Source organism: Aspergillus oryzae, chromosome 1, assembly GCF_000184455.2.
Source record: "Aspergillus oryzae RIB40 DNA, chromosome 1".
Lineage (NCBI taxonomy): Eukaryota > Fungi > Ascomycota > Eurotiomycetes > Eurotiales > Aspergillaceae > Aspergillus > Aspergillus oryzae.
In genome coordinates, this window is record NC_036435.1 from 3755940 (window position 1) to 3778916 (window position 22977).

A 22977-nucleotide genomic window follows, 5' to 3' on the forward strand; every position below is an offset into this window, starting at 1 on the left:
TTTAGGTTCTACCGGAGGATGTTGATGTAAACAATATAATCTCATAGAATTAAACTAAGTACCCAAATGCCCCTCAATGTCGTGCTTTGAGTCAATATTGAATTCATGGTCTGGCCGTCGCCGAATTCCGTATAAGCCCTCATATGATTGGCCATCGGAATTCGAACGATCGTCGCTGATAACGCGGACTTTACCCCAGACATAAATCAGCCTCGGCCATCATCATCCCTACAAAACACTAGATTTTGGAAAGTTGAATGCTCCAGTATTGACATCGGCCACTTCTACTCCTTCGCGCCTATGGTTTGACTCGTTGTCACGCTTGCGCCGTTCCCGATGAATCCACTGTGCGGTCCCGTTGACGCTTGAAGAACCCCGCCACTCCAATTAAGGGATTATGGACACGAGCCCAACGAGCACTTCGCCCGGCCATGGGCCTTCGAACCTGGGTGCGACGGCCCAGTCCCAGCTGAATAACACCTCCGCGCCAGTATCTACCCCACAGTCGACTGCGTCCCGGTCGTCGACGGCAAAGGCCGGAGCTCGTCAGATTACCCGAAACCGCGCCAGCTACAGCTGCCATACTTGTCGGAGGCGGAAGGTGAAATGCGACAAGGTACGTCATCCTTCTTGATGAGATTTGCAGCGAGACAAAAATGTGCTGAACGGGCTACTAGGTGCATCCTATCTGCGGAAATTGCGTGAAGAACGGAACCGAATGTATCTACGATGCTGCGCCGCAGAAAGACACCGGGTCGCGCAACGGTCAAACAGCAGGTGGGCACGGTATTAAGCGACGGAGGGAATCTTCGCGACCGCTGGATGAGGATATTGACGATATTGGGTCGCTCTACGGGCATCTGAGGCAGGCTGGGTCTCCTGAGCAGAAGTACGGGTCGCAGGCGATCGAAGCGCGGTTGGATAAACTCACGTCGATGATTGAGCGGCTCAGCAAGACTAATGGACCTTTGGATGCGGAACAACGGCTTTTACTGGCTCAGAATGTCAATGCTGAAGTTGGGAAGGGTGAAGCTCGACCGGGGAATGGCGCGCCTGTGAAGAGCGCGGGCGCGTCTCGTCCAGGTAGCCCCCGTCGCACGGATTCGAATGATGAGTTTCCAATTCCTGCGGGTCTTGCTACAGACTTGGTGGATCCGATTGGTAGTTTGAATCTGGGTCATCTGAGCTTGGAGGATGGGGGTAGGTCGAGGTACGTCACATGTTCTTTACTTGCGAAGAGGTGGAGCTGACTGATTGTTAGATATGTTGGGACGACATACTGGGCTTATATATCACATGAGGTATGATACAAGTTACCACGATACTTCGTATTATACATGCTAACAGTCGCAGATCAATGAGCTCAATCAATTACTCAAGTACCAGAGCCGCTCACATCAAGATACTACGGCTAACGAAAGCTCTGTTGATGATAATATGACGGATACGATGGCGAAAGCAAGAGGTAGTCCGTGGAAGACATCGATTGATAGCTCTGGTGGAGTCAGACGTGATCGAGTATCTGGTCCTGAAGAATTCCAGAAGTCGGTGCTCTTCCCTACGGGTGATTCCCCATCAGTGAAAGAGAAGCATGTCGAACCGGAGATGCTTGATCATGTGCCGACGAAACGACAGAGTCATATTCTGTACAAAGGATTTATGTCTGGAATTCATGCTATCAGTCCAGTGATCCATCCACCAACAATCTTAAAGCTATACAACTCCTTCTGGGACTGGTACGATTACAGCAGCTACTCTGGAGATTCTTGCCCGGACCCCTCGTTTATTCCTCTTCTTTACGCTATTTGGTATGGTGGCTCGGTCACCATTTCGATCCGGACCATCAAGGCTGAATTCAATGTCTCTTCGCGATCCGCACTTTCTAAAACTTTCAACGACGAAGTTACGCGGTGGCTGACGAAGATATCGTTTCCGCGCAGCCCTTCGCTACAAGGGTTGGCTGCGTATCTCCTGGTGCAAACGATACTTTCAAAGGAAGAAGAACCGTTAACCAGCAGCTTGTTCATTAGTCTGGCCATGAGGGTAGCACAGACGATGGGCCTGCATCGAGACCCTGCTAAATTCGGGATTAAACCCTATGAAGCCGAATATCGGCGGCGAATATGGTGGCATATCGTGCATATGGATGGCGTTGTTGCTATGTCTAGCGGGCTGCCTCCCTTGGTCAGCGATGAGAACTTCTGGGATGTCCGCGACGCCAGCGAAGTCAAAGACACACTTCTAGGGACACCCGAGGCCGAAAAGTACGAGGAACTGGTGGCATCTGGTATGCGGCCACCCGACAATCCTGATGATCCAACTTTATGCGGTGGACCATCTATGGTCAACGTGTATTATTTATCAGCTAGAGGCAAATATGTCATGGCCCGTAAGTTCACCCTGCTATTGCGTTATGATCGATAGCATTAACGTGGACACTCATAGGTGCTGTCCGTCGGATATTGAAGATTCAACTGGGCACGAAACCCGTGACGCGCAGGGACATGGAGGAGCTCAGGTCAAACCTCCTCGACCTGCAACTCAAACTCAATTCTATAATCAACCGAATCCCAGTAATCGAAAACTATCAACCTTCTTCCAGCGCTAATAATAGATCGCTTTCGTTTTCAGTCTCTCCGGTAGAGATGAGAACTAGCGACATGGAACTTCCCGGAGAAGGGCCTGGTCGTTGTACAGAACAATACCACTCTCCTGTTCTCGTATCTTTTCATAAATGGGCAAGGATACTGCTCTCTCTATTCATTGATAAGGTGAGTGCCCCTAACATTGACATTTGAGGAACCGTTTCTAATGTATTGTAAGGCATTCTGTGTCGCCTACCAACCATTCCTTAAGAACGCCAAGAGTCGTATTTGGCCAGCGGCAAGACACAGGTATGATCAAATTATGCTATTAAGACACAAGGCTTTCTTGTTCTGACTCTAAAAAAGTGCTCTCCGCCACTGCCACGGCTTCATGGAGAAATTCATATCCCTTGCCACCGACCCTGACTTTCAACCCTTCCAATGGAGCTGGCCGGGCAACCATCAGCCAATGCATGCCGCCATGATCATGCTCATCGATCTTTACGAACGGCCTTATAGCCCTGAGGCGCCTAAGTCGAGGGCATTTATCGACAAGATCTTCTCACTCACCGGACCAGATGGTGGTGTTGTCGGCGGCGAGGACGGCATCTCAGCCCAACGGCCGCTGAAAGATGGCGGCCGCGAGGCATGGGATATGATTCGCAGACTACGCCAGAAAGCCTGGCAGAAAGCTGGTCTGGATCCACATAAGCTATGGACCGAGCAAGCACAGATTCAAGCCGGTGCAGCATCAGGGCCTGACGAATACCCCTGTGCCTCCAATCCCTATTATGCCAATAGCGGCTCTATAGCCCCGACTCCATCAATTTCAACAATGACATCGCGACAGCAACTCGCAGACTTCTCAAAGATGTTCTACAACATGACACGCTCGCACATGCTCCCCAACCCCGTCTCCACTCTACGACCCAGTCCCCTTCGATACCAACTACCCCAAACCTCTGCCCCAACCTCCGTCCCAGACACTCCCCCAAATCTACCGACTCCCCAGATCCTCCAATCACCCGCAGCCAAGGCGACTGCGACGGTCGAAACTCCTCCCCCTGCTTCCACCATCCCTTCTCCTGACCGCATCCCACCACTGAGCACCGCCATCCCTTTCACCTCAACCCCACCCCCTCCCTTATCCTTCATGGACCTGGCTTCACCTAGCGCACATTCCATGGCCGCCGGCCCAACGCCTCCCTCCATGATGGACCCGAACCTGAACTTTGACTGGGACCAATGGGACGCGGTCTTCGGCCAGCACCTCCCCGTCGCTGACGAGCTCATGGAACTGGATCCCGTGGCTGGATTCGAGTTTGGGGATCTTGGCGGGGGCATGGTTGGTGGCGGTAGTCGAAGTGGTAGTTTGGGGGGAAGTGAAACGGGTCTGGGGAGTATTCCTGGCCCCGATTGGGTTGGATACTGTTGATGAATTGTTTGTTTAGACCAAGCCTGGTTTTTGGGGTTTTAGAGGGCGTTTATTTTCCCCAATTGTTTGTATTTTACGGTACATATACCTGGTTTATTTTTGTATATAGTTTTCATGAACGGAACCACACTCTTGTTTACGACATACTACGCATACTCATAGTGGAACGGTTACTTAACGGGGAGAAAGAAGGTGGAAACAGGTAGTCCTGAAGAAGAGGGCTTGGAAGTGATATTTTCTTTTACCCGTCCCGATTCTGGATGCAATGGCGGAGGGAAGCGGGTGAGATATAAGTTTTGATATCCTTGTGTAGGACGCATGATAATGCAGAAAGAGACATAACAGCTTTGGGATTCATGAGGCGTGACTGATATCAAGCAGGATGCCGAGTAAGCGGTATAGAGGGAGCTATAGTAGATGACTAAGATGTGAGACCGAGGGGTTCCTCGAAGAGTTTTCACATCCCCACTTGCTCTGTCAGAATTAAGATGTTCGCATTCTCCAGCACCTTCCTTCTTTCATTCAGGACATTATTCACAGCAAACTGTAGATAAATCTAGACCTTGTACTCCTCAAGACCGTGCTTCCAGAAAGTGGCATAAGGAGTGACACCGTCCTCGCGGTAGTTAATGAGGATGTGCCTGTGAATATGTTAGTGCGTGCTCAATGAGCATGTCTCAGAAAGAGACGAGGGTTGGACATACATAGCATCGGCTCCAAAGCTTTCACCAACCAAAACATCGTAGTCTTTGTAGTTGGCAAGGATCCTCTTGAGGGCGGTTTGGGCATTCTCCTTGAACTCCTTGATAGTCTCCTCGGGGGCCTTCTTCTCCTCGAGCTTGGCGAGGACCTTCTTCATGTAGCCTGGAGAGTATGTTAATCTTCATTCTGTAACATGTCATGGGATGATATTATAGACTTACCCTTAATGGCCTTCTTATATTCGTCCTTCTCGAGCTTCGGGTAATCATTGAGACGGAAATTGTGCTTAATGTCGAGGACCTGCTCCGCGTTGCCGGCACCACCAGCGTCGTCGTCTTCACCCTCAGCGGAGGGGTTGGCACCCTCAAGCTGGATATTTTCGTCCCCTATCGTGATATTCCGGCAGTCGACCTCCCAGAGGATGTTGTCGACCTCCTTGAGGTTGAAGGCGTCGGAGATAATCTCATCGCCGGTAAGGATATCCTATGAAAAGCATAACTTATTAGTATCTTTTACATATATATCTGGTGTGGGCTTGACGCAGTGAACTGCATGTCTTCATCGTTGTCATCTGCGTTGACATTGAAAATAATGAAAAAGTGGGGTAATTCTAGCCACCCGAGAAGAAAAAAACGCACCTTGTAAATGATCATTTTGATAGATGAATAGGAATAAACCTAATTAACAAGAAGAGAAGAAAATGAGGAGGAAATGAGAGGGAGATGGCACAGGGCTAGACAAGAGGAAAGGAAAGAGAAGGAGAAAGAGGGGAATTATATTTGAAGTTTTAGTGCCACCCGTTTTTCTTGACCAACCTTTTTGGTGGGGTTGAGTTTTTTTCTTTTTTTTTTTTTTTTTCCCTCTTTTGCTGGTTGGTTTCGAGGGGCAAACCGACGCTAGTGCCATATTGGGACTAGCTGACTTGTCTGGCCCGAACAAGTTTGCTCGGGGTGCGCCTGACAGTGGGCAAATAATCGAAGGAAAAATCGATTAAACTCAAGAGGAAAGCGAAGAATCTCGAAAAAATAAGTAGAACAATAATAGAGACCAATGGAGGGGTAAATGATCTCAATGGAGTCCTGTTTGCTGGTCCTACTTCCTAATTGTTTTCATACCCGGAAATGTTAAATCTTACATAAGACTGGATATGCTGCCTGAGTGATCAGGCTGCGCAATGCAACCCATCAGGGGTGATCGGCCAACGATGCAGACGGCCTTTTCGTCCATTGGTGTACCGCTCTAATACCAAAATGACCCATATACAAGCCGGGGACTAGCTGCTATATGACGGATACAAAACACAACCGTATTATTGATCAGATTATCGGTCGCCTGGCTTTTCCCGTGGTGCCACTTCAACTTTTGTCTCCCCATCGCGCATTCACTTCCTTTTATATCCATTGACGACTCGCTCTCGTGCCTACCGTGACGCTCTCTTACTCGACCCCGAATTGAACCCGGCCATTTCTGCCATTCATCTCGTCTTCGGACCTCCAACGTCCGAACGCATCTCCGGCCCCTCGGTTCGTGCATTCTCCGTTCGCCTCCCCTAATTGTGGATCGCGAAAGATCCGGATCCAGGAACCGCGGCCCTTCCTTGTATACTACTACATTTTCTTTCTTTTTTCTCCCCCCATTATCGATATCCTTTTCTTTGGCCTTGTGCTTTTTACATCGCGTAACCCGTCAACCTTCAATTCAACCCATGTGTTGATCTGTTAATCCTTCGATCCTTCTCTCTGATATCTTCAAAACACCTTTTAACATCGGGTGGCTGTCGTCTTGACCATGGCAGTCAATGCGTCGGTGGCCTATGACCTTCCGCCTCTTCCGGCGTATACCTTGACACCACGTCCGCCTCTTTTGTCTCCGATTCCTGATAATGTCGTGGCGCTGATTCTACCGATTATCGCTTACTGGGCCTTGTCCATGGTCTATCACTACATCGATGTCTACGAGTTGTTTCCCCAGTACCGTTTGCATACCCCGGCAGAGGTCCTCAAAAGGAACCACGTATCGCGTTGGGAAGTCGTGAGGGATGTCATTCTACAACAGATAATTCAAACCATGGCCGGTATGGCTGTGTCGCACTTCGATCCCGTGGAATGCATCGGCAAAGAGGAATACGATGTGGCGGTCTGGGCTCAGCGTATCCGTCTCCTGCAAAGGACATTCCCGCGTTTATTGGCGGTGTTCGGCATTGACTCCATGGGATTGGCGAAATCCTTGTCGAAGAATGGCTATAGCATACTGGGGGGCGTTCTCGCGGGTGGACGCTATCCGGGACTCACCCAAACCTTGGTCTTGGAGAATGGAGTAGAAGCCATCGCTCCTGCGTTCGCCGGTTGGGAATTGTCCATGGCTAGCTTCATCTATTGGTACTTCATTCCTACGATGCAGTTTGTCTGGGGTGTATGCGTCGTCGACACCTGGCAGTATTTCCTGCACCGTGCAATGCACTTGAACCGTTGGCTTTATGGTAAGCGCTATCTCTCTCTCATTTATTACTCGCTCGGTGAGTGACGATGTTGAACAATATTGAATCTAACTGTCTTGATAGTCACCTTTCACTCGCGTCATCACCGCCTATACGTCCCATATGCGTTCGGTGCTTTGTATAACCATCCCGTGGAGGGATTCCTCCTCGATACTGCCGGTACCGGTGTTGCGTTCTTGACGGCTAGAATGACTAACCGCCAGGCCATGTGGTTTTTTACCTGTACGACTATTAAGACTGTGGACGATCACTGCGGCTATGCTTTCCCCTGGGACCCCTTGCAGCATTTCACTTCCAACAATGCCGCCTACCATGATATTCACCACCAGAGTTGGGGTATCAAGACTAACTTCTCCCAGCCCTTCTTCACCATCTGGGATCGGCTTCTCGCAACTCAATGGAAGGGTGATGTTAAACTTCGTTACGAACGGGGTCGTGAGGCAGCACAGAAAAAACTGGACGACGACGCCGCTTTTGGTCTTGGAGCCAAAGGGGAGAACGTAACATCTTCCGCTACAGTCTCATCGGATGAGCTAGCAGAGACAACTGCACGGTCACGGTTGCGCAAAAGGACGGCGACCTTTGACGGCCTCAAGGGGTCGAAGCACGGGGTAGCCAGCAGCGTCCTCTAATTCTCACCTTTTGAGTTCTTCTGTGTCTTTGTTTACCTTCTTTTCTCTCCGCAAGCATTCTCTTCTCGGTGAATATTTTTAATAATCTTTTTTTCTCGACTCTTTTTTGTTGCATATGAAGGGCTTCGGAGGGGCAGGACGTCTCCGAACCTTTCAGGATCTCTGTTAGTATTAATATTGGGGTTCATGATTATATGTTGGCTTGTACAATGACTTCCCTTTGGTGGTAAACTCATTTTAATCAGGACGATTTACACGGCAATGGGTTTGGACAGCAGCGTCCATCACTACCTTTCGTTTCAATCTCTCTTCATCTTTACTTTCTCCTGAGCCCTTTGCTTTTATTCTTTAAGAACGGCTTTTTTCTCCTTTCGATTGTATTATGGATTACATACTAGGTTATGTTTTCAATGCACAACAAAGGCTTGATCAACACCGTGTGTATATCTTCAGAGCGAGACAGTAGTGGAGACCAGGCTGCGTGCAGACCGATGTGATCATATCCTAACTTCCCCTTTAGAAGAATCCCTAGAACCTAAACAAAAAGCTCCAGTTGGTATCTTGACTCTCCCGGTTTCCTATTGGGTTGTCTTCATATTCTGACTCGGAGAACAGTTCACCGTGTTCCGATTCGTAATAAGGCTGGGCTGGGCTGAGTAGATTGCGGTATTGGGCCGCTATCTGCTCACATCCGCCATTCCCTTGAGATTCTTCCCACCCAAGGTTTTGACCTCCGTTGGCAAATAGGTCCAAGGAACTGGGCTTACAGAGCACATGCTTCCAATTGGGCATTTCCCGGGGAGGGATATACCTACTTGCTTGTCCGTCGTTGCTACCATCAACCGGTTCTTTCATCGGTGCTTTTTTCTTTTGGGTTGACGGTGAAAGAACTCGCAACGGGTCTGGTGTGGAAGTTGCGGGAGCGAGCCATGACGTGCTCTTAGGGGAAATTGGTGACGCATGAGTGGGTGAATCGTCGGTGTAAGTGACGGAAGAGAGATCTGATTGACTCTCCATCGCACAGGATGTGGGAGAGGATATCCAGTTCAGAGGTTGAGGCTCGTTGTACAACCCGACTATGCCTGCAAGGGTGTCGGTGTCACTATCCTGTTTTTTGGGCACCTGCTCAGATATTGTGTGTCGTACGCCATGGTTTCCGCCCTCTTCTGGGTCCTCTTGAAATGACTCGAGAACTTCTGGATCTATGCCGATGGGAACTACGGCCCCCTCTACGGTTCTTGAGAGGTCTTGTTTGAGACTAGCAACAGGGTCAGAAGTCATCAGAGCCCGATGGGCATGTTTCCGCTGGCGCTTCATGGTTGTCGCCAGTGTGCTGCTGCGCCAATGTATCTTATCAACGAAGCCTTCATGGCAGGCTATGCTTTCTTCCACGAAGGGGAGGAATGTTGGTACCCGGTGATTTCTTCTGGTTGCTGTCCGGCTCAGGAGGGCTGTACGCAGATGCTGCAGGAATTTCCGCCCTTTGACAATCCGGGCTAGGACGCACGCTTCGCACTTATTCTGCTGGTACGTGACAGGGCTTCCTTGGATAGCTCGTCGAGAGGGGGTCCACATGTAGCGTATATCTCCCAGGCTGTATACAATATCTCGCACTTTTAAATCGACGACGTCCAGACGAGCATCATGAAGCACACTGTGGTACCAGTAGAGGCACTCCAAGTGTGTGATAACCTCGCACCGTAACAACTCAAATACGTATCGGATAATATAAGGGTTCAGTTTCGTGTGCAAGTCACACAAGGCCACGGCAGGTGCCCGACCTATGAGGTCCTTAAGCCAGTGCCTCTGCAGGGCCGAGGGAAGTTTCTTGATCGCCCTCATTATCTCCCCTTTGTCTCTAGGCTCGTGCCCATCGGGATCGATGAACCCTATGCTCAGGACCCGGGTTAGCAGTCTCACTTCCTCCTTGCTGAGACTAGCCACTGACCGGAGGCATTTCATCTCTACCGCGATCGTCGGGGCGTTCTTGGGAGGATCCGAAGGGTCAATATTCTGCCTTCTTTCGTCGCGTCCTGTCGGCGACCAGACGCACTATCCAGTGAGATCTCAGGTATCATATTATCGACACTAGCGATGGCGTTTATCCCGCGCTAACCGGAATTGTTATGTCTGTTATCTGTAAGCAGTCCTTCGTATGGATCTGGTTGACCAACTTTTGGGAACCAACTTTTGGAGGTGGGGACAAGACTGGGTGGCTGAAACAGGACGAGAAAGCGTGTCACGATTAATGAAACAAGTAGGGGGTTCAATGACTGTTTATAAACTGAGGCTATGTTCTTCTTTTTTTAGAAACAAAGGCTTTGTGAGTATTGCAATGGCATTCTTGTAGGTCTTTTGTTGGCCCGAAGTTGTATGTATTGTTGCTGTCAACGACGCGGACTGGAATTTTTCTGTTCAATATTTTTATTGCCTCTCTCTTGCATGCCTTTTTTGGATGGAAAATGAGTAGTTATGTTTAAAATTTTAATACTAGGAGTTTGAGGAGAGACGTTAACGCATGTAAGCTCTTCTATCCATAGAACCAACCGTGAATCGTTTTCTTGATAGGCGATTGGAAAGTTCTCCATATGAATCTAGAAAAATATCAACATGAAGAGCTTTTCACTTGATATGAGAGAAAATGGCTCAAATACATGTATATCCTGAAAGGTAAATAGCCAAGAGTTCCATCACAACCCATTGTTAAACAACGGGCCTCACCTCCATGCCCACCGAGCTAAGAAACAGGATTCCCGAGTCTGCGAGCAGTAAGCTGTATAACTCTCTCCCCAGAGCCCCAGTAGCACGGTTACCTCTCCTCCATAGTAAATTTATTATGTTGTGAGATATTGGGGTGAGTGTGGGGGTTTGATAGGTAGGGAATAAGATTGATTCTGGGCGGTGCTTTCATTATCTCCCGCTATGGATTAACATCCATCTTGTCTCGACTCTAATCTGGAATTCCTGTCGCTTCAAATTATTTCAATGTATGCTCTGGATCTGACAGCAGGTATCAAGAAAACAAATGAGTCAACAAGTTCTCTTGTGTATAGGGTTCTATCTCCTAAACCCCGTTGTTTCTATACAGCCCCAGTGCCACTCTATGAAACAGCAATCTGGACCTTTCTCCAGAAGACGTCTGCCACCTCTCTCATCCGGTCCTCATCCAAAAGTCGCGCATCAAACTCGACGGAAGGCCTAACCATATCATCGTCCATGATATGTATGACCCGTACCAAGACGTCGAACTAATCCAGCTTAGCAAGGTGTCAACAAGGGAGTCAAGAAAGAGCCACACTTACATGCCAAGGGTCCTTCGAGAGCTCTAAACGGTCATAGACCCGCAGGGTATCCGTCTGCACGCCTAATGGCCGACGTTGAAAATTCAATGCAGTGTTGAACGGCAACGTGACGTTCAGATCACCCTCGAGCACCTCTCGAAGATTGCACGCATTATGCAGCCCATCTTGCAATCTCTGCTCTTGCATTTGGTGGGCTAGGGTCGCAAGCGCTTGCGCGCTGTCCTCGGTAGAAATGTCATGTAAATGGTAAGTTAGGAGGTTCATGACTGGGCCGACAATTTCGAAGATATTGGAAACTTCCTGGTCACGGCCTGAAACAACGTACTCGAACGCTGCGTCGGTTGAGCCGGTGTAGATGCTGAGGGTCTGCGCCCATGCGGCATCGAAGATACTGGCGGGCGTGATGCTGTGTTTGGCACTGAATGCTGACAGAGCTGCTATATCCAGGAGCGGGAGGTCTATGATTGTCTTAGTCGGGCTTGGTGGGTGCGCAGAGCCCTTTATAACTGGAGGTAAAGAGAGCAAAGATGGCTTTATGTCACGGAGAATAGAGACCCAATAGCTTTTGTCTCTATCGACACGGGCTGGTTGATGAGCATTGACGACTGACTTGAATTGTGAAGATGCAACAGGAATTGTTGCGTCAGCTGCATCATATGCTGCCAGCAAGTCTTCTTTGATGAGCTTAAATGACCATCCATCAATCACTAGATGGTCCAGTTCGATATGGCCAAAGACTCTATCTCCATGTTGAGAGAAATGGGCCCTGTGAGGCAAGAAGCAGTCGTCAAGGGCGGGCAATAGTTCGTCCATAGTTGGCTTATGCTCCGCCATCGCTGTCGATGATGTTACGATAGACGGTTCTGCATTTTGTAGAACCACCTGTAATGGAGGCAACTTTCCCTCTGGATCCTTCACAAATATGCTTCGCAAGATATGGTGCTTCTGAACGACAGGTTTCCATGCTCGCGCGAGACGATCCAGAGAAACTGGCAGGGAGCCCAGCGAGATGATATCCATCTTCCACGAGAGTAGAAAGATGGCTGGGTTGATCTCCCACTGCTTTTGAATCTCACGCTGTATGGGAGTGTAAGGGTAAGAGTCTTCGATCTTGACTTCCGGATGCCCTCGAAGGTGTGACTGGAGGACATGCGCGTAGGACAGGGTGCTATCCGTGCCTCGAGGGCTTATACCGTGCTCTAGAGACTGTGGTGCATCTTGTTGATTTTGGTCAACTAGATTTGCCAGGTTCCCCAACGTCTTCTGAGTTAAAATACTGCGGACTGTGATAGGTAGGCCTATTCCCTTGGCCTTGGACACCACTTGAATCGCTGCGATGGAATCTCCCCCAAGAGAAAAGAAAGATGTCTTCAACCCTATTTGCTCAGTGGGTACTTTCAACACTTCACTCCAGATTTTCTGTATGGTAGCAGATGTAGTCCCAGGAGTAATCTGAGTGGGTGCTGCAGCGTCTGCAACTCCTACCAGCTCATCATATACTTTTGGGTTCATCCCCTCGATCCACGATTTAATCGACCTTCGATCAATTTTTCCAGAAAGCAAGATTGGCATTCTGTCCAAAACAACCCAGACTGAAGGGACCATATAATCCGGCAGAGTAAGCGAAACGCGGGACTTAACTTTATCAAGAATACCCTCAGGTGATGTCTTCACCAAACGAATTGTATCTGGCCCTTGGTTCCCCAGATCTGAACGGTGCTGGCTTACTACGGCCACAATTTGACGCACACAGGGACCCCTTGTGGGAAGAGTAGCGAGTGATGCCGTTATCGTGTCTTCATCCATGATGCGATTCTCAATCTCGCTCAACTCGATTCTAAATCCTCGCAACTTGACTTGCGTGTCGCGCCGGCCTACAATGCAAAATGTGCCGTCCGGATTATACCGGGCAAGGTCGCCTGTCCTGTATAGTGTCTTGTAGGGACTTGCAGGACTGAGCTTCTGAAACCATTCAGGTGCCGGTACGAAGGCAACATCGGTGGTGGCCTGGTCACCGAGATATCCTTTTCCGAGAAGAGGACCGGAGATGACAATTTCTCCAACACAACCTATAGCGCTGAGTTGGTGGTAGTTATCGGCATTGACGATCCACATCGTACCTCCTATGCATCGCCCGATGTCCGCTGGATGAGCATCTGCCGCGACATTTAAATGTCCCGAACAGTACACAGCAGTCTCTGAAGGCCCATAGCCAGCGGTCAAGTTAACATGGGGGGCCCATCTGGAGATAGTTTCCTTCGTGACAGGCTCTCCACCGAGGACGAGTGTCTTCAGTGTCGGTACTTGCTGGGGTGTAATCAAATTGGCAACGGTGGGAACAACAAGCGCGGTATTCACTCGTAGGGCTGCGATTACGCCTGCGAGGTTATTCAATCTGTCGTGCTCGGATGGAACGCAGATGCATCCCCCAAAGGCAAGAGTCGTGAAGAACTCAGTCATCGAGATATCAAACGTATGAGCGGCAAACTGAAGCGTCCTCCAATCAGGACTGGCACCAAATGCTGGCCCATGATGTACAATCGAAGTGGACATCGCAGAGTGAGACATAAGGACTCCTTTAGGTTTTCCGGTACTGCCAGATGTAAATAGCAGATATGCAGTATTGGACGGCTGGGCCCTTTTGCGTATCTCCTGAGGCAACGATATGGTATTGGACGGCGGAGGGTTATCGAGCACGACGATCAAATCACAGAGATCACTTAGCACTCCGAAACTATCTTTCGATGTTATGGCCACCTTGATTTGAACCCTCTCCACCACTTCGACGATTCGTCCCCGGGGGTGGGCGGGATCAATGGGGACGTAGACACCGCCAGCCTTGAAAACGGCGAGAATGGCAACCACTGTCCAAATGGACTTCCCAAAGCATACAGCCACATATGTTTCCAGGTCCACACTGAGCTCTACAAGACGCAATGCGAGCGCGGATGAGATATTGTCCACTTGGGCATACGTCAAAGATTGCTCCACGGAGTAAACTGCCTCGGCATCAGGATTCTTAGATACTTGCTGCTCAAAAAGGTGGTGGATGCATGTTTCATTCACCGGAGGCGTGATTTTATTCCATTGGTAGATCTGAGCTATGTCGTGGTCACTTAGCGATGAGATGGATCCCAGCAATGTGTCATCTTTCGCGTTGCTTAGGCAGGAAAGCACAGCTTGGAATTGGCTGATGAGATTGTGAGCCTGCTGGGTCGAAACAATGCGATCATCATATTGCATCTTGAACTTGGCTGCAGTATCGGTGGAGAGTGTCGCAGAGACGACCATCGGGTAAGAGTGTTGCTCGTTCTTCCCAAGGTGATCCTCGAACTCAAGGCCCAATTTTTGGAGCGCGGGCGCGGCAGCTTCCCCAAACTCGCTGGGATGGACAACGAACACAGTCTGAAAGTCGGTCGCTTTGGATTCTTTGCCAGCCAAGTAGCTCCGGATCTTTGATATGCCGGTTTGCTCAAACGGCATCAGCTCGGCTGCCTGTGCTCTAACCGAGTCAAGAAATGAAGCGACCGATCGTTTAGGGTCGATCTGCATAACAATGGGAAGCAGATTAATAGTTGGGCCTGTCATTTGGGATGCTCCAGGGACTGTGGATGAATTGCGCCTGCGAGGAAACACTGGTCAGTGGTCGATTCTTGTGAACAATCCGCAGAGCAATAATCCAGGAGCCCCGAGGAGTTCTTGACAAAGCTCTTGAATCATGCTAGCTCGAGAAATAAACAGGATTGTGATGCTCTTACCCACTGTTAATAACTCCAAACACTACATTTTCGGTTCCAGTATGATGCGATAGCAAGATACCCCATGCAGCTCGCAGTAAAAGGGCTCTGGTTAGACCAATTGGCGGACGATCGACGAGAGTAATTGGTCGCTCGAGCGTACTAGAAGGATTGACATGGAAATCAGAGCCCTGCGGTACTGAAGGGTACGGAGTCACATCAACGCCGGACAGGGTCTGCTGCCAAAAGTGCCGCTCTTCACTGGAATTAGTTCTGTTGATGGATTCGATGAACTGCTCAAAAGGCGGACGCTCTATGGTTGGCTCATCGTGGAATCGCGCCGCGACGTCATCTAGAATTTTTAATAATGAAGCCGCATCACATAAAGCATGATGTACAGTCCAAACAAAATATCGTCGGGTGTCTTCCCTATTCTCATTTTCGAGGACAATTGTATACCGGAAAAACCGGTCTCCTAACTTCATAAGATCGCCTGCATCTTGTTCCAGAAAGCGGCATAAGTTGGAGGCTGAGGTATTCCATATCATCTCTTCGTCTAACACTGCCTGGATGAACCTCAATTCTCCATCCGGCTGACAGATTCGGGTGCGCAAGACCGGATGTGCATGGACAGTGGTGACCCAGGCTTGTTGAAACCGGCCCAAAGGAACTTCATTAGCCAGCCGGTACACTAACTGTCTGACAGACAGGTTTTCATCCCCATCAGATAGCGTCACCAAAGACTCCTGCATCGGCGTACATGGATATGCATTTTCCACACGTTCCGAAGCCACACCGCACGCCTTGCCAATTGCCTGGATGTTGTCTGCGCGAGAAATGCCTGTGTGCAATAGTCCAAATGGTTCGAGTGGTCTGCATGCTCCTGTATATTCTTCCGCTTTTGCTCTTGTAGCAAGGGCTTCTTTTGCCATCCCTTCCAGGGTAACATGCATGAATATTTGCTCAACTGTGAGACTGATACCCTGAGCCTGAGCTGCGGTTGCAAGGTCCAAAGCGGTAATTGAGTCGCCCCCGACTTCGAAGAATGCATCTTGCTCTGAAAAGTCGGAAGGATCTTGCTGCAGAATCTTTGCCCATAGATCTCGAAGATGGGCCTTGGTAATCAGCTCCGCAGAGCTGCCATGAAGAGTCTATGGAGTGGGATTAGCCGAGCTGATGCTCTCCCGCCCTCTGGACCATATTATAACGCACCTTCCAGGGATCATCTAGATGGGCCTCTCTAGGCTGTAGAAGCACTGAAACTGACATATTGAGTGTCTAAGTTTGAACTCTTGGAGAGCGAATACTAGACTTGTCCCAGATATCATTGCGTTTAAAGGCATTTCTATGGGGAATAACAGCAAACCACATCTCTTTCTAATACCTATAATGGGCTTTATCTTTCCAGGGCATATTTAACCATTTGAGTTGTTTTCGACAGGCCTTGATAGTCATGCCGAATTGGGTAATGAATATCCCGAGATTGTCCCAAAAGGGTAATCTAAAACCTGTACGGCAAAACAGGAGGGATGCATACTTACCGGTACTTCATATCAGAGACGCTTGATTAACCTGCATAGATTCAAAAGGAATACGATGAATCTTTCCTGGCAGGGTCCGGGCTCAATTGACTAAACTCACAAAGGTCTTACCTTGATGTCTAATTTGTTTTGTCATGGCACTACACACTTCCGTTATCACGACTGGTCCCATTACTCCCTATGTGGAGTTGAAGGCGGATGAGGGTGGAGAATTCATTGTTCATGGACCTACAGAGCCGCCATTACAGGAGTTAACCACAGCGGAACTATTGCAGCAACAATATGACCGATACCCGGAGAAAGTGGCAGTAGTCTCTCGATGGCAGAAAACAACCTTGACTTACCGGTCATTATTCGATTCCAGCCGGGAAATAGCACAGGCCCTTGTTGCTCATGGAGTCCGCCCGACTGATCGTGTGGTCGTGTTGGCAGGAAATTCCATTGAGTATGTCGAATTATTGTTTGCGGTTGGTGGGATCGGATCAGTCTTTACTATCATGAACCCCACATTCACAGCGGAGGAGGTTCTGGCTACAGTCGATTCCATAGGTATTATAAGATTCTTGTTGCTTGTATACTGGTCGCTAGTCTTCGTCTAGACTATTATCTCTCACTAATTTGTATACGTCACAGAACCAAAGGCAATTTTTATCGCGGATAGGATTGGTTTCCGCAACAATGCAAAGCTTCTGAAGGAGCTTGCAGATAAGCACCAGAATACTTCACTTATTGTACAGCTAGGAACAGCTGAGAAAGTGTCTAGTAATGTTCTCAGTTGGCACGAGCTCTGTCACGTACAGACCAGTAAGACCCAGCCTGATCTGCATTCTTTGGAGCAATATTGGGGACGAGACCCGCAGGATGCATTATGCATACAGTTTACCAGTGGTACTACTGGTTCTCGTAAGGCCACAATAGGCACACATAGGTAGGAAGTGGCTCCCTATCAACAAGGTTATGGCACCAACTAACCGATACAAAGGAACCTCATCAACAATGCTTTGCTAGTCGGATCGCGCCTTGGCTTGACACCAGATGATATATTATGCTGTTCTCCACCTTTGTTCCATTGCTTTGGTCTGGTATGTGGACCATTGGCAACAGTGATCCACGGTAGTACAGTCATTATCCCCTCAGATGTGTTCAACGCAGATGCAAGTCTCCGGGCCATGTCCGAAGAAAGTTGCACTGTGGTCAACGCAGTACCAACAATGTTTCAAGCGATGCTAGATCATGCGAAAGCAAAGACACTTGCGCTTAGACTTTGCCTACGCACTGGTATTATCGCGGGCTCGAGCCTTTCTGAGACCCTTATACAGAGATTGAGTGTGGAACTGGGACTGACTGGCCTTGCCTATCCCTTTGGTATCTCTTCCCTCGTGTCAGCATTCTTCGTCTGAATTCCTGATTGACACAGACTTAGGTATGACAGAGCTCTCTTGCGTGAGCTTTATGACTACACCATCCAAGGTCTCCCTATTAAATGACCGATCATCAGTTGGCACTCCTCTACCTCATACATCTGCTAAGGTTGTGGATAGCGACCTGATAACTCTCCCTCCAGACACTCGGGGAGAACTCCTGGTATCTGGGTACCTTTTGTTCAGCGGATATTACAAGAATCCCCAGAAAACAGAGGAAGCCATTGTAAGAGATGCCCAAGGCCAGCCGTGGCTACGAACGGGCGATATCGTAACATTGAGCGCCTCTGGCGCATGTACAGTTGTTGGGCGAGTGAAAGACATGATCAAGAAAGGCAAATACAAGCATCTCTCTCCCCAAGCAACTCGAAATGACTACCAGCTAACACTCTATCACTTACTGTAGGAGGCGAGAACATTGCCCCAGGAGACGTTGAGAAGGTCCTCGAGCAGCATCCGGATATTGCAACAGCGGCTGTGGTTGGCATTCCTAATGTGCGCTTGGGGGAAATGATCACTGCATTTATTCAACGCGCGCCAGATGCCCAAGGAGGGCTCAAGAGCAAGGATGTCAAGATATGGTTGAGAAGTCGGATCGCCACTCATAAGATTCCTGATCATGTGCTCTGGATTGGTGAAGATGCAGGGGTCCCTGATCGGTTGCCTGTGAATGCCAGTGGGAAGGTTCTCAAGACTGAGCTTAGTGCTATTGCGAGCAGTTTGGTGAGAGGAGATTTGTGTTAGATTTGTAGATTCAAGAATAGTATAACTAGAACCAATTATATAGTAGGTACTACTCCATATATTCCGAGGAGCAACATTCTCTTCGTTTTAGACCTAATTGGACCTATCTTGGCTTTCCCATGTACAATCAACAAAAGCCACATATACACATTGATGTCAAGCGAGGTCTAACAATTCCATATCTCTATCGCTTCACAACAGCCAGTCTCCCCCGAACAGGCACGTTCTCTCTCGTCCCAACCTCCGGAAAGCCCGTAACATCCACCCCCTTCTGGAAGATCACACAATGGGACGATCCCCCATAATGAAACATTCCAATCTGATCCCCTTTTCTGACATATTGCCCTTCGCCCACAGTAATCTCACACGTCGATATCTCAACCATCCCAATCCCCAGAAAGCCAACCAGACCAATATCGGGGTCATCCGCCTGAATAAAGACCACCGCTCGCGTTGCCATGGCCGACAAATATACCTGATAATCAATCTGAACCCCTTCATACACACGTTCAGTATCACCATCTATAGCCCGCGGAGTCGAACAATATGTCCCATCAAGCGTGTATGCCTTAACGACCTTCCCAGAAACAGGGGCATGCCACCGGTGATAACTAAAGGTATCTAGATATCCTTGATATATAGTCCCCCCGATAAAGGAATCCGGAAACCCAGCCCCAAACATATCAACCAGGGAATATGTCAGCCCCTTGATCCAAAAGCTATCCCGAGCTTTCACATTCCTGGCAATAGCAAGGGTCGAGATTCGCATGCGTTAGCGATAACAGAGTCGTCATCTGGCGAGGCGACGGGCCGGATATTCTCCCGAAACGAGCGCGTAAAGAACGCATCCCAAGATTGGAAGCCGTAGCATGGAGCATTGCGGTCGCAGATGTAAAGCTCGTCAAAACCATATCTTGTCCCGCCGATGTTACCCGTGGTGGTTAGTTTGTGGATCGCTTCGGGACCAAACCAGCCCGTTGACGAAGTATCGAGCACAGATACCGACTCTGACGATGAGAGAAACGTGCCCCATACGTCCAGCACCTTTTTGAGCATGGTGTTGACCTCCGGGTCGATGAAAACAGCATAGCCGCTAATTGTCGGAATGGCGTATTGGAATAGTCCGATTATGGGGACTCAGGCTAAATTGTCATTGTTCATGTAGGGGGGTGCGTGTGTGATGATGTAGTTGGGGACTTGGAGCATTTGCTGGTAGTTTTGGACTTCATGACTGCGGTTCTGGTTGGGAGTCTTTTCTCGAGCCTGGTCCCACATCGATTGGAAGAGCATGTAGATGCGTTGGTTGGATTCGATGAGATGTTGGAATTCTTGTAACACGGGGTGCAGTTCGTTGGTGGTTTGGCTGGCTTCTTTGGTCAGGTTGGTGAGCCATGTCGTGCGGATTTCATCAGTAGTCTGTCTGGTAGACCTGTTTATGGCCGGTATGAGAATTTATACTGTTGGAGATGCGGGTCTTGATGGTTGGACATACCTCTGGAGTGAGTTGTGTTGTTAATTGTCATTTCTATCAATATGGTGCATGCCATGTTGTATTTAGATCGACTACTCACTTGGTTTAGGAAACTGAAGACGGTTGATATCATCTTTACTACGGTTAAAGAGCAAATATGTACAGTACATACTCCGTAGAAGACCTTAAGTTGAGGTGTTGTGGAAAGAGAAGTGGGAGCACAACGATGAGGGGCTTTTTATGCAAGGGGTCAAGTAAAAAAAAGCAAAGAACCAGGATCGGCAGAAGAATGCTTAGTTCAGTTAGGGCTCTGTGCTACTGAAAGTATCTAGAAATGGAATATACTTGCATGGTGCTATATAGGGTAAAACAGGCACGTGTTCTACAGGCGCTTAGTACTGAAGAGTCATTGGGGACTTTTAGTATACCATGGCTCTATCCAGCCCTTCTGCCACGTTTTTACAGAACAGCAGGTGAACATTTATAGCACGATAATATGTATCCTGCCAATTACTAGCCCAAGATATTTGTATCTGTTCATTGAATCAGGGACAAATGAGAGAATGCTTAAGAATCCAAGAGTGTCGGGAAATCCATTGCCTAAAAGGGAAACACCCTTGGTCGAAGATCCGATGAATAGCTGACAAACCCTTAGAGACAGAAAGTATATAAACAAGGTTGGAAGCTTAAGTTCCAGTATTTTGAACGTTTTTGGCCGCGATGGGAGACACTATGACTGATGAAAAGAGAAATGCAGAATATGGCGAGCAACAGGTACACAATGACCTACCTTTGCTGGAAAAGACTGCTAACGAAGGTTTCGGCGCAAGACCGTTTCGGGACACTCTTCAGTAAGGTATAGGACCGCTGATGAGAAAGAAGGAAATCAAAAACACGATATCGAGCAAAAGAAGTCCTTTCCTGCCACAGAGAGTGGAAATACCCACGATCCGAATGAGGTGGACTGGGATGGACCCGCCGATCCTCACAATCCCCGTAACTGGTCCGCTTGGAGACGAGGCATGCTTGTCGGTATCATTACTTGTGTTGTCTTCTCGACGTGAGTGACCAAAACTAGGACTCGCAGGTCTCGAATCCTAACCCGGCCCCTAGGTCGATAGCCTCTTCAGCGGTTGCCCCTGCAGTTCCTCAGATACTGAGGGAGTTCAACTCGAACAATGCGGAGATTGGAACTTTGGTCGTTACCATTGAGGTGTGTGACGTTATTCAAATCTTTGGCATGACTTTGAAACGGCAAATTCATGGCTGATAACGTCTCTAGCTGCTGGGCACCGGCGTAGGCCCAATTCTCATGGGACCCATGTCTGAAGTCGTTGGCCGTCGGATCATTTACAATTGTGCCAATGTCGGATTCAGTGCTTTCACAATTGGGTGTGCCCTAACGCCGTCTTTAGGGGGACTGGTAGTATTGCGCTTCCTGCAGGGATGTGCTGCCTCGTGCTCTCTCAACAACGCCGGAGGAACGATTTCCGACCTTGTGCCCATCCACCGAAGAGGCTTCGCTATGTCGATGTATTCGGTGGGTTTTCTGCTTGGTCCAGCCGTGGGCCCTGTTGCTGGTAGCTTTCTGGCTGCCGCAAAGGGATGGCGATGGGTATTCTGGTTGTTACTTATTCTGGTGGGTGATATTCTTTACCTCCTTGGCTGGCGTATGAGTCTTCAATTGTTGATGCATTGTTATAGAATGGCACTATGGGGGTGATTTGCGCCCTGGCATACACAGAGACATATGCCCCCGTCATCCTGGAATGGAAGGTCAAGAAACTCCGTAAAAAGACTGGGAACCAGGCCTTGTACGCAAAAGATCAACGCCAGCTGCCAGTGCGCACCGTTCTAAAGCGAGCAATCACTCGTCCTGTTAAGATGTTCTTATTCTGTCCGGTCGTCACCGGCTTGGCTGTGTACAATGCCGTCGTGTACGGCTTCACATATCTCCTCTTCTCAACCTTCTCTGTCGTTTTCGAAGATCAGTATCATTTCGACCAGGGGAGGCTCGGCCTAGTTTATCTTGGTCTCGCAATCGGTTTCTTGGTATCCCTGAGTATCGCCAGTATGGTCAACGATCGGACACACGCGCGCCTAAGTAGGAAACACGGAGCACCGAAGCCAGAGTATGTTTCATAAGATTGATACTTATCCATTGGATTTCTGCTAATTAGGATGGTTCCAAAGATTTCGCTTGGAGTCCTTGATATACGGAGCCATTGCTATTCCCATCGGATTCTTCATCTATGGATGGACAGCTCAATATTATGTCGACAGTGCTGTTCCTATTGTTGCGACGGGTATTGTTGGTTTTGGAGTGATGTTCACTTTTGTAAGTAGTACTCTCCAAACAGTTGCTCTGGGCTAATCCATATTTCTTTCTTCCGCAAGATACCATTCAATGTATACATGATCGACGCCTACACGAAGTATGCGGCGAATGCCATCGCTGCCGGCAACATTTTACGAAGTCTTTCTGCTGCGCTCCTACCACTTGTTGGTGTACCGTTATATAATAGACTGGGGTATGGATGGGGAAACTCCCTCCTGGCATTTGTCTCCTTGGGGCTGGGAGCCATGTCTCTGCTTTTCCGCAAGTACGGTGAAGAGTGGCGGAGGAAGTTCTCGGTTCGGCTCGATTGAGTACTCAGGCAGCTTAGTAGACAGAACGAACGGTTGGGTTTAGCGTGATGTAATAATTAGAGATTAATTTAGATCTAGAATAATGAACCACGTCATGCTATGGTTATTATAGTGTCTCGATGCTTCATGATATAGTGCTTGCCCTATCCTAGGGTTTCACGTGAACTGTCAGGTAGGCAGGTTGTATGGATTCACATAAACATCTAAATGCATAAAATACCTCTCTATTCCCCATTCCCACTCAAACCAATCTATCTAACC

At 48.7% G+C, this 22977-nt stretch overlaps 9 protein-coding genes across 9 annotated transcripts; 6 read left to right on the plus strand and 3 right to left on the minus strand.

The window, feature by feature from the left end:
• Positions 1-397: 397 nt before the first annotated feature.
• On the plus strand, positions 398-1250 carry AO090005000999 (Zn(II)2Cys6 transcription factor domain-containing protein; the record flags this gene model as incomplete). Its single annotated transcript, XM_023233678.1, has 2 exons — positions 398-616; positions 678-1250. The coding sequence occupies 2 exons, from the start codon at positions 398-400 to the stop codon at positions 1248-1250; spliced, it is 792 nt and encodes a 263-aa protein (XP_023089188.1).
• A 187-nt stretch (positions 1251-1437) lies between these two features.
• Positions 1438-2798, plus strand: AO090005000998 (putative C6 transcription factor; the record flags this gene model as incomplete). The annotated part of the gene is made up of 2 exons (XM_001817938.3): positions 1438-2389; positions 2446-2798. 2 exons carry the CDS (start codon positions 1438-1440, stop codon positions 2796-2798), a joined length of 1305 nt encoding a protein of 434 aa, XP_001817990.3.
• A 178-nt stretch (positions 2799-2976) lies between these two features.
• On the plus strand, positions 2977-4020 carry AO090005000997 (uncharacterized protein; the record flags this gene model as incomplete). Its single annotated transcript, XM_023233689.1, has 1 exon — positions 2977-4020. One exon carries the CDS (start codon positions 2977-2979, stop codon positions 4018-4020), a length of 1044 nt encoding a protein of 347 aa, XP_023089187.1.
• Positions 4021-4576: 556 nt separating this feature from the next.
• On the minus strand, positions 4577-5375 carry AO090005000996 (translationally-controlled tumor protein; the record flags this gene model as incomplete). The annotated part of the gene is made up of 4 exons (XM_001817936.3): positions 4577-4661; positions 4725-4884; positions 4944-5205; positions 5361-5375. 4 exons carry the CDS (start codon positions 5373-5375, stop codon positions 4577-4579), a joined length of 522 nt encoding a protein of 173 aa, XP_001817988.1.
• Positions 5376-6510: 1135 nt separating this feature from the next.
• Positions 6511-7851, plus strand: sur2 (sphingosine hydroxylase; the record flags this gene model as incomplete). The annotated part of the gene is made up of 2 exons (XM_001817935.3): positions 6511-7201; positions 7283-7851. 2 exons carry the CDS (start codon positions 6511-6513, stop codon positions 7849-7851), a joined length of 1260 nt encoding a protein of 419 aa, XP_001817987.1.
• Positions 7852-8528: 677 nt separating this feature from the next.
• AO090005000994 (uncharacterized protein) lies at positions 8529-9813 on the minus strand (the record flags this gene model as incomplete). Its single annotated transcript, XM_023233707.1, has 2 exons — positions 8529-8608; positions 8667-9813. 2 exons carry the CDS (start codon positions 9811-9813, stop codon positions 8529-8531), a joined length of 1227 nt encoding a protein of 408 aa, XP_023089186.1.
• Positions 9814-10952: 1139 nt separating this feature from the next.
• AO090005000993 (uncharacterized protein) lies at positions 10953-16159 on the minus strand (the record flags this gene model as incomplete). Its single annotated transcript, XM_023233717.1, has 4 exons — positions 10953-11099; positions 11154-14788; positions 14916-16041; positions 16103-16159. 4 exons carry the CDS (start codon positions 16157-16159, stop codon positions 10953-10955), a joined length of 4965 nt encoding a protein of 1654 aa, XP_023089185.1.
• Positions 16160-16565: 406 nt separating this feature from the next.
• On the plus strand, positions 16566-18596 carry AO090005000992 (uncharacterized protein; the record flags this gene model as incomplete). Its single annotated transcript, XM_023233726.1, has 5 exons — positions 16566-17024; positions 17073-17359; positions 17414-17796; positions 17849-18148; positions 18262-18596. 5 exons carry the CDS (start codon positions 16566-16568, stop codon positions 18594-18596), a joined length of 1764 nt encoding a protein of 587 aa, XP_023089184.1.
• Positions 18597-19292: 696 nt separating this feature from the next.
• On the plus strand, positions 19293-22716 carry AO090005000991 (MFS transporter; the record flags this gene model as incomplete). The annotated part of the gene is made up of 7 exons (XM_023233733.1): positions 19293-19294; positions 20930-21127; positions 21181-21280; positions 21350-21706; positions 21772-22199; positions 22261-22405; positions 22465-22716. Coding segments are annotated over 7 exons (1482 nt in total).
• Between the last annotated feature and the right edge of the window lie 261 nt (positions 22717-22977).